Genomic DNA, 9,138 nt, shown 5'->3' with positions numbered 1-9,138 from the left:
GTTCTCCACACTGAGCTCCTTGCAGGGAGGGTGGGATGGAAAAAGTTGCATATCAGTCAGAGAAGCAAATTCTGTTACAGTCCTAGGGCAGATTTAAACTATGTGGGACATTTATAGTTGTCAGGCTGCTTGAATTTCTGGGGAGAAATGAGATGTTGCAGCTGGCCTGCCTAAAAACTTCTCCTTCAGTCCAGGTCACCCTGTCCTTAATAATATATGTGGGGAAACAGGCTATGGTTACTCAGTTGAGAAGGAAATACACAGTCTACATTAAAGTTTTTCATCTGAGATAAACATTATGATACCACAAACATCACCATTTCGCCACAAATATCACCGGCTAGTTGCTGCAGGTGAAGCCAAAATTAAAGGCATAACAGCTTAAGCAGGTTGAAAGGGTGTGTGAAGGATTGCCAGTTTCACCCCAACAACCCTGCAAGGTAGGCCAGGCCCAATTTGGCCACAAATTTCCCTGGAATTAACCCAGTAGCTCCCTTCCAGGCCAATAGACACTGCACTTAGCACTGAAGTTATTCAGGAAGACCACACCAACTGAAGGTTGGATAAAAATTTATTAAGAGGGAAAAGGGGCAAAGAGAAAGGAACAGGGGAGAGGTGGTAGGTTGTACAGGAAATTACAAGCAAGGTTCAAAACTCTAAGCAAAACCAGAAACGCCAAACACCAAGGGACACACTCCCAAGAGCACATCAATAAAGCTAGCTAGTCTATCCTATACATACCAAAGTATGAGCCTCCCAGGATAGCCATCAACTAGCTGCACACCCTAGTACCGTCAGGGCCAAGAAGAGACACCTGCCCCTTCTTTAGCCCTCTTTTTATTGCCCAGCCCTAGCAACTCAGGGCAGATTTGAAACACCCAATCCAAGCCCAGTCCCCGGACACCCCACTCCCCAGACAGAGGTTGCATCTTCCCATCAGGCATGGTCGGCTGTTATCATTTTCCCAATTAGCCAGAGCAAATCGTGGCCTTGAGCTGCCTGGCTGAGAAAGGGCCAAAAAACAATCAACTGCCAGGTGGCTGCTGCATATGTGACCGCCCCCGCGGCCCTCATGGCTCCTACCCTACTAACCCATTCTTGACAAGGCAACAACCTTTCTTGGCATATGCTCAGATGCACTCTTGTTGTAAATTCCAGATGTGTAGCTTGTTAGTCTGTTTGAGCAAACACAAAAAGAGAATCTTGCAGCATATTAAGGACTGACAGATTTATGGTGGCATAAGCTTCTACAGACAAGAGCTCACTTTATTGGATGCATGAAGTGTGATCCTCAGTTGGCAGATATACACATGGGTACAGGGGGGAGGGCGTCACCTGTGGAGCCTAAAGGCCATGAAACGCAAGAGGTATGTTGTGACATGAGGTGCTTATCTTGTATATGTTTGAACTTTACATCGAAATGACAAAAGACTGACTATACCTCCTGTACTTTGTGGCGTTCTGGCCTCCACACAGGTACACACGCTTGTGCACTCAGCTAAGAGGAAAACAAAAATGTAAACAGAGGCCCCAAAAGCCATGGAATGCAAGAGTTCCAATAGGTCAGTGACATTTCTCTGCAAAGCTCATGTGTACGCAAAATAAACACAAACTGCACTTCCTCCATGTCATGGCCTTGCTTTGGGCTCCATTGATCATGGTTTTCTGTCTCTCCATAGCCATGTGAACAACTGTCAGCTGAGGCGAACATTTTGTGCCCCTGAGCGCTCGTGTATGAAAGTATGTGCCACCATAAAACTGTGCTAGCAGATATTGTATGTTTCACTTCACATAATCCTGGACTGAACCCTGCTGTTGCAAGCAGATTAGTTAAGCCCTGACATAAATTAAGGCCTGAGCAGGGTTCTCAGACCCAAATGTCTGCATGGCCTTAGTACCTATACCAGGGATGGAAAACTTCAGGCGCATGGACCAAATCTGGACTTCTGTGGTGTATGATCTTTCTCCTCTCCCTCCCTGTTTTGCCCCTTACTGCAACTGGTTGATCTTGAGGTTCAAGAAAAAGAAGTACATCCTGCATACTTGAAGCCCTGGCCTTAAAGCTTTGCTGCATGGAGAGATCAGCGTCCTGCTTAGGCATGCTCCCAAATTGTTGCTATGGGGAGGGCAGTGGTGCATGAGGCTACTAATTTTTCCTTTCTTTCTGGAAGAGCTGCTCTTGAGCATTTAAGAGGAAGAGGGCAGGAAAAAATGCAAGTGCTGAACCTGTTACTGCTGGGGGTAAGAGAAAGGAAAGGAAACCTGGCAATGCTGTTGCTCAGTGCTAAGCCAGTTACTCTGGAACAGAAGGGGTAGGATCAGCCACATAGAGCAATGAGTGGACATTATGGATGAATTTTCTCAACTCTTTTTTTGGTAGTGCTTCTGTGCTTTTAGCAGTATAATCCAATACAGGCCTATTCAGAAGTCAGTTCCATTGTTTTCAGTGGGGCTTACTCCCAGGTAAGGAAGTAAACGATTGCAGCTTAAGAAGAGTAATGTGATAGAAAGAAACTGAATATGCACAGCTTGGAGAGGAAAGAGAAATGATAGTACTACTAGTACTAGTACTCATAATTTCTGCCTCAAATACAGCAGCTAAAGTGGGGTGGGCAACTTGTGGCCCTCCAGATTTTTTGGCCTATAACTCCCATACAGCCAACATAGCCAATGGTGAGGCATGATGGGAGTTGTAGGGCAAAATATCTGGAGGGCCCCAAATGAGCACCTACTTTGAGGTCCCAGGTTCAACCCCTGGCATCTCCAGGTAGGTAGGGCAGGAAAAATTCTTGCCTGAAGCCCTGAAGAGCTGCTTCCAGTCAGTGTCAACAATAATGGGCTAGATGGACCCATGTTCTGATTCAGTATAAGGCGGCTTCCTCTGTTCCTAAATTGCCCACCCCTGAGCTGAAGGCATAGATGAAAAGATGGTAGGTACCAGTAATATGGAATTGTGACCACCTTAAACTTAGTAAGATGGAAGCATCATGGCCCAAGGGTTCTAGAGCAGGAGAGATATAAAAGGAGACCTGGGAGCGGGGTGGCTTGTGGCAGAACACGTTATTCCAATATCCTGGATGCAAAAAAGTGGTTGTTATTAGTGCCTTATTAATAATAATTGTGGCAAGAGTGTTGGACTGGGAGCTGGGAGATCCAGGTTCTAGTCCCCACTCGGCCATGGAAGCTCACTGGGTGACTTTGGGCCAGTCACACACTCTCAGCCCAACCCACCTCACAGGGTTGTTGTTGTGAGGATAAAATGGAGAGGAGGAGGATACTGTAAGCCGCCTTGGCTTCCTTGCAAGAGGAAAAAAGGCAGGGTATAAATGCAATAATAAATAAATAAATAAAACATCCAAAAACTAACTTATGATTTTATTTATTATGCATGATGGGACAGGGATGCTTTGCCACGCATGTCTGGATGACAGGGAAATTCCCTGGCCGTTGTCTTTTTAAGGAGTCCGTTTAGCACTTTTGTTCCCTAGGGACCAGGCCTCATCTGGCTGAGGAGCTGCGACGACCGTCGGTTTGGGCCGCTGCGTATAAACGAGAAAAAAAAAAAAGGAGGGGGAACTCGTTTGAACTTTAAGGCTGCAATCGTATGCACGCTTACGCGAGAGTCGGCTCCACTGACTTCAGCGGGACTTCCTTCTGAACAGCCCTGCCTAGGATTGCGCTGCGCTGCCCTGCGCGCTGCGCTGCCCTGCGCGCTAACCCCCCCCCCCGGCCGCACTCCTCAGCTCTCGGGCTGCAGATGATGCTCCAAAGTTTAAAGGAGCCCCGCCGAGTTTCGCCAAGATCTCGTCCCCGGCGCCCCTCGCAAAGCGGCTGACTTGCTTCACGACCTTTATTCTTCGGAAAGGCGGCGCTCGCTAGGTGGGCGGGGCTTTTTAAAAGCCGAGGCGCTCGCGGAGATTCCTAGATGGCGGAATGCGCTTTGTGGGAGGAAAGCTGTTCGCGGCGAAAGGGATTGATTAGCACGTGGGGATCTGATCGTGTTGGCTCAGCAGCGCGTTTCCAAATGCACTTGATTTGCGTTTATGCCCTGTAGTAATTTATGAGTAGGAGAGTAAAGGCTCCCATGTTTTCTTCCTCTCCCCACCCCGGTTTTTGGTCATTCCCGGGACTTTTATGGCAAGGATAATTTCCCCAAGAAAGGTTGAGAGATCCCATTAATTAGGTATTCGTCCACCCCGTAGGCTTTACACCATCCGGGGCTTTGTTTCTGGAAGCTGCCTGCTGTAGAAAAGTAGAGTCTGAGTGTGGGTGTGGCTACTCAGTGACATAAAAGAGGCTCTCTGTACATGCTTGGGGACAATCTTCCATTCATCACTGTTTCGCGTACACGATAGATAAGCCCGACACTGCCTTATGCTGGGACTGGCACACACTTAGGCGTCTGTTTCACCCCTTTTGCTCTTCTTGAAGCCCAAAGCGTGGGTGCTTCCCTCTCAGCCGCACTGTATCTTAAGCAGGATGAATCGTCTGGGCCCACTGCTTATGCACCGTTTGGACCAACTCCTGGAGTTCGTAGACTTCAACAGCAGCATTGAGTTAGGTGGGTTGGCTAGAACGCTCTTTCTGCTTTGCCCTGTGCCCTACAGTTTGCTAGTCTGAAACTGCTTTTCTCTTCCTCCCCCCCCCCCAACTTTCTGGTGTTAACGACTCACTTGATATAAGGTCCATTTTGGGATTTGATTACTCCTAAACTACTTGCAAATCCCATCTCCTCCTTTCCACTCCCCCTACCCTAACAGTGCAAAATATGCATTTGGCAGGAGCAGCCCTGAGCCATTCTTCTGCAACTCTGAGTTGCTATTTTGACGTTTGTAAGCAGCCCTTTGTATTAGAAAAATCTAAGCATGCCTCTGGCCATGTTGGTGATATTGTTTAGCATGTGTTAGGTGGGCAGAAGGAAGATTGAGATGTACTGGTAAATTTCTGGGTGGTTTGCAGTAGATCAGCAAGGGTTAATTCTGGCTCCCAATTGTCTAAGAAGACTGAACAACTAAGGATGCAATCATATGCACATTTAGGCAGAGAGAAGTCCTACAACTCTGTGTTCCCTCAGCCAGCACACACCCTACCTTGTAAGACTTATTTTTGTGTAAACGTGCATAGGATTGCATCCTAAAAGCTTCCTCCCACACTTTCCTAAATTAGGTTGCTGGAAAATAAAATGGGGGGGGACACTTGGAGTGGATTTTTATGTGAAAGGACTTGTGAGCTTGGTTCTGGTACTGATCAGAAATTCCTGGGCTGAGCATGTGCTCAGAGGCACCCTGTTCCTTAATTCTTTGTAAAGAGCTTTGGCTATTGAGAGGTACAGAAATGTAATAAATAAATGTCTACCTGCCTGAGCCTAGTCCAGATTAGAGCCTAGATATAATTTCAGTTGCCTCTGTTAATTTGCCTGTTTGCCTGTTAATTTGCTTGTTAATTTCTTTCAGTGGCGCTGCTTTCTTTGAAGGATGAAATACATCATTAGTCTAGAAGGCTGGAGGGTCGAGTCTCAATCCAAGTGTAGCCAGCTCTAGAGGAGAGAATAGGTGGCGATATCAAGACTGACTTGGATTCCTGCACTGAGCAGGGTGTTGGACTCGATGGTCTTCCAATCCTACTATTCCGTGATTCTGTGATCCTGAGCAAACCGGCCTTCAATCTGTTCCAGCTTCCTTCATGTTCCTTTTTGTAGGGTCATGCCATGGAGCAGGGCTGTTGAATCTCTTTGAATCTGAGGGCCAAATTCAATTCCAGGGAAGCTCTTGGGGGCTGCATTACAGTGATGGGTGGGGCTGATGGCAAAAGGAGGCAGGGCCCCGATCCAGCCCTCTGGGCTTCCCCAGAGAGCCACGTCCCCACCCACCCACCCACCCCCCGTGCCAATTATTTCATGGCTTCATGGCTTTCGTACAGTTTTCCCCCCATTCTAAAAAGTTGAAATGCTTCTCCTAAAGCATGATTACTGGCATCTTGGCCATGCCCCTTTTGCTTTTGCCCCCACCCTCTGCTGTAATGTCGCCCACCAGGGCTTTTCCAAAATTGCTGGAGACCCTTGGACTGACAGTTTCCACAGCCCTGCTCTAGACGGACAGACTTCCTTACAAAGGGCCCTCTACACATGCAGAGTTCTCTTTGGGTGCCCATGGAGGACCCTGGCCCTCCATTCCAATACTGATGCAATGCTTCTAACCTGTCTGCTCTAGACTACCTCCAAATTGCCCGATGTCTCGAGGGGATGCGCCAGCGATGCTGCCAGCTGGACCGTGACCTGCAGGGAGCGAGGGAGCAGCTGCGCCAGTCGGAGTCTGAGCGTTCAGTGCTGGAGGTGAAGCTGAAACATGCCCGCAACCAGGTGGAGGTGGAGATGAAGAAAAGGCACTGGGCAGAAGCTGAGCTGGAAAAGCAGGTGCTTGGGAGGGGGCCATGGTGGTAAAGCTGGGGGGCGGGGCCGGGCATGTGTTGCATCAAGCAATGCATGCTGGGCAGAAAAACCGCTTAACTTTAAAACTGTACTGTCTTTGCTGCTCTCAGGGGTACAGGGCTGGTCATTGTTCTGACCCAGTACAGTCCCTGGGAATGAATGCAATCTGGCTATAGTTACCTGAAATGAAACTTAGGGACAGTTGTTTCAATCAATACAGTGTATGGCACAGTATGGCCTAGATCAGCCTTCCGCAAGCTGACACCCTCCAGATGTGTTAGACTGCTATTCCCATCAGCCCCTGCCATAGGGCACGTGGCCATGCTGGCTGGGGCTGATGAGAGTTGTGGTCCAACCAGCTTAGGGAAGGCTGGTTTACATTCTATTGCTGCCCCATAAAATCTCTGCCTACCTGACCCAGTGTAGTTGTGGCATGATATGTTTCATATAGACCTCAAAAGACATTTCTGAGAGCTGGTGTAACATAGCAATTCCGACACTGAACTGCAAAGCAAGCCTATGAAAAGCCCATTTAATTTGCTTAAATGTATTTGGACTGCAGCGTTTTGAGTTGGAGGTACAGAACTTGAATATCCTTCATGCAGGGTTTAACGCAGTCCTGGATTTAAAGTCCAGGCAGGAATCATTCACTTGTGTTATATTAGACTGGTAGAGCTCTGGGTCACTGTGGTTCCCCCCACCCGAAACACACACACACACACACACACACACACACTCCCCTACCATGAGGTTTAATAGGGCAGCAAATTGTTAGCTATTCAGTTTGTTAACATTGTCTTTCTACTGCTAGAGATGAGGAAAGGTGTTTGTGGGATTTTCTGCCTCATGTGCCCAAATAACATGCCTGCCTTTGTGTCCTATGCACCTTGACTTGGGTGGCTGAGGGCCACCATTTGCTGTTCCACCTCAGGCAGCAATATGTCTTGGGCCAGCCCTGTTCTCCCCTCCTCTCCCTCAAAGGAGCGATGCAGAGATCTAAACACTGTTATAGCTGCATGGAGGCTCCCTCTGGGCATTGCTGCATTCTCCCTTCTGACAGCCTCTCTCTTGTCTCCCTCCCCACCCCCACTTCATCCCCCTCAGGAACGCAAGCTGCAGCTTGTCTATGACCACCTGATGGCTGATCCACAGATCAGCCCTCTCAACGAGGAACAGTGCTCAGCCCTGGCTGTTTTCGACATGCCGCGTTTCAGCCACAGCACCCTGCTGCCTAGCAAGCGGTGAGTGCCAAGGGGAGCAAGGGGTTAATATCACTGAGACAGCTGTCTAGCCCAGTGATGTGGGGCAGAAAATTTTCCATTTCATAAGTTCATTAGTAACCATGATCAAATTCTAATTGCAAATACAGTACTAGGTGAGCTTGGTAGGTTCAAAGTTGTAACTGATGTTTTTCAGGTGATTCAGTGTTCCAATCAAAGAATCTACATAATACAACCTTTAAGTCTCATTAAGTGTGATCTAACTTTCTTCCTCAAATGTTTCAGGTCAAATAATTAAGACAAAAAATTAACATGGGGTACTTTTTTAGATTTTATTAAATACAGGTAAAATAAACACACTAAACTAGATCACTCTCTAGATTTTCTGGACTTCCAGATGTTTTGATCTGCAACTCCTATCATCCCTCACAATTGGCTGTGCTGACTAGGGCTGATGGGAGTTGAAGGCCAAAACATCTGAGAAGCCACAAAGTGTCCACCCCAGCTCATTGACATCAGAAACTTTTCCGATACAAATTGCCCTAATTTGCATGGGAAAATTTTCTGAGAAATTTTCCATTTCAAATTTTTCTAGAAAACCCACATCACTAGTCTGTCCTAAGCAGAAGTGTTGGCTGCCAAATCCTAATCTGGATGTTGAATTGCCCTGCTACCTCAAGACCTCCCCACCATGTGGGATTCCTTTATCTATACCTGGCAAATATTTTCAAGAACTTAAAGCTTTGTTTCATGAGTGTTTGTGGGGTTCTTTTCCGCCACAGATATCCTTGAAAAGGATTCAACTTCCGATTGAAGAAGGTGGATTTGCCTTTCTGGATCTTGCTTTATATCATTAGGCCTATTTGTTGACCTGTACTAAATGTTGGTCTTTTCCACTTAGATCAGATTTTCCATCTTGGTCAGTTTTGGAATCTTCTTGTCTAGATCCTCTCTCCAAATGGATGGCATTAGGTTCTCGGCACATTAAAATGGATAGGGTTCCTCCTGCAGGCTGTTAGAGATGTGTGGCGTATAATGTCATGTCAGTTACATTTTGATCCATTTTTCTCATGCTAAATTGACTCTATGGAGAAACCGAGATTTAAAAATTGGTAAGAAAATGTTTTTGTGGTGGACTTGGATAGATAAATTGATTTTTTTTTACCTTGGATCAGTTAGAGGATGCTGATGAGTTTTTGTCATTCTCGGCTTCGCGTTCCAAATACAATTTGCCTGCTACAGCTGAATGGCAATACTTGCAGTTGCAATATTTGTTAGAAACTAGATTTGGCCTTGCTGCTTTTACAGCTTCAGAGTCTCCCTCACTATTGGAAGCACTCATCGAAGCCGTTTAGTTTTATCAACCCACAATCCACGCTTATAAATATTGTTGTTGTTCAGTCGTTCAGTCGTGTCCGACTCTTCGTGACCCCATGGACCATAGCACGCCAGGCCTTCCTGTCCTGCGCTCTCTCCCGGAGCGTGCTCAAG

At 47.0% G+C, this 9,138-nt stretch overlaps 1 protein-coding gene across 6 annotated transcripts in view; it reads left to right on the top strand.

Annotated features, from left to right (window-relative positions):
• The first annotated feature begins 3,877 nt into the window (after nucleotides 1-3,877).
• The window catches only part of LOC146358209 (rac GTPase-activating protein 1-like), a 28,295-nt gene continuing 23,034 nt past the window's right edge, over nucleotides 3,878-9,138 (top strand). For 3 of the 6 annotated variants that reach the window (XR_014783892.1, XM_084805438.1, XM_084805468.1), the window contains exons 1-3: nucleotides 3,888-4,561; nucleotides 6,210-6,412; nucleotides 7,532-7,668. Coding sequence is in view for 5 of the 6 variants with exons in the window: in XM_084805438.1 (XP_084661564.1) it covers nucleotides 4,480-4,561; nucleotides 6,210-6,412; nucleotides 7,532-7,668 (422 nt within the window). In the remaining variant the exon portion in view is untranslated. Of the gene's footprint in view, nucleotides 4,562-6,209; nucleotides 6,413-7,531; nucleotides 7,669-9,138 lie in introns of all 6 variants that reach the window. The other 3 variants (XM_084805448.1, XM_084805458.1, XM_084805479.1) reach the window with 3 other exon arrangements.

This window comes from Heloderma suspectum, chromosome 1, assembly GCF_057233095.1.
Source record: "Heloderma suspectum isolate Gila_16-S chromosome 1, 16-S_ref, whole genome shotgun sequence".
In the NCBI taxonomy this organism is placed as follows: domain Eukaryota; kingdom Metazoa; phylum Chordata; class Lepidosauria; order Squamata; family Helodermatidae; genus Heloderma; species Heloderma suspectum.
Note: the sequence above shows the minus strand (reverse complement) of the source record. Positions and strands in the feature narration are given on the sequence as shown.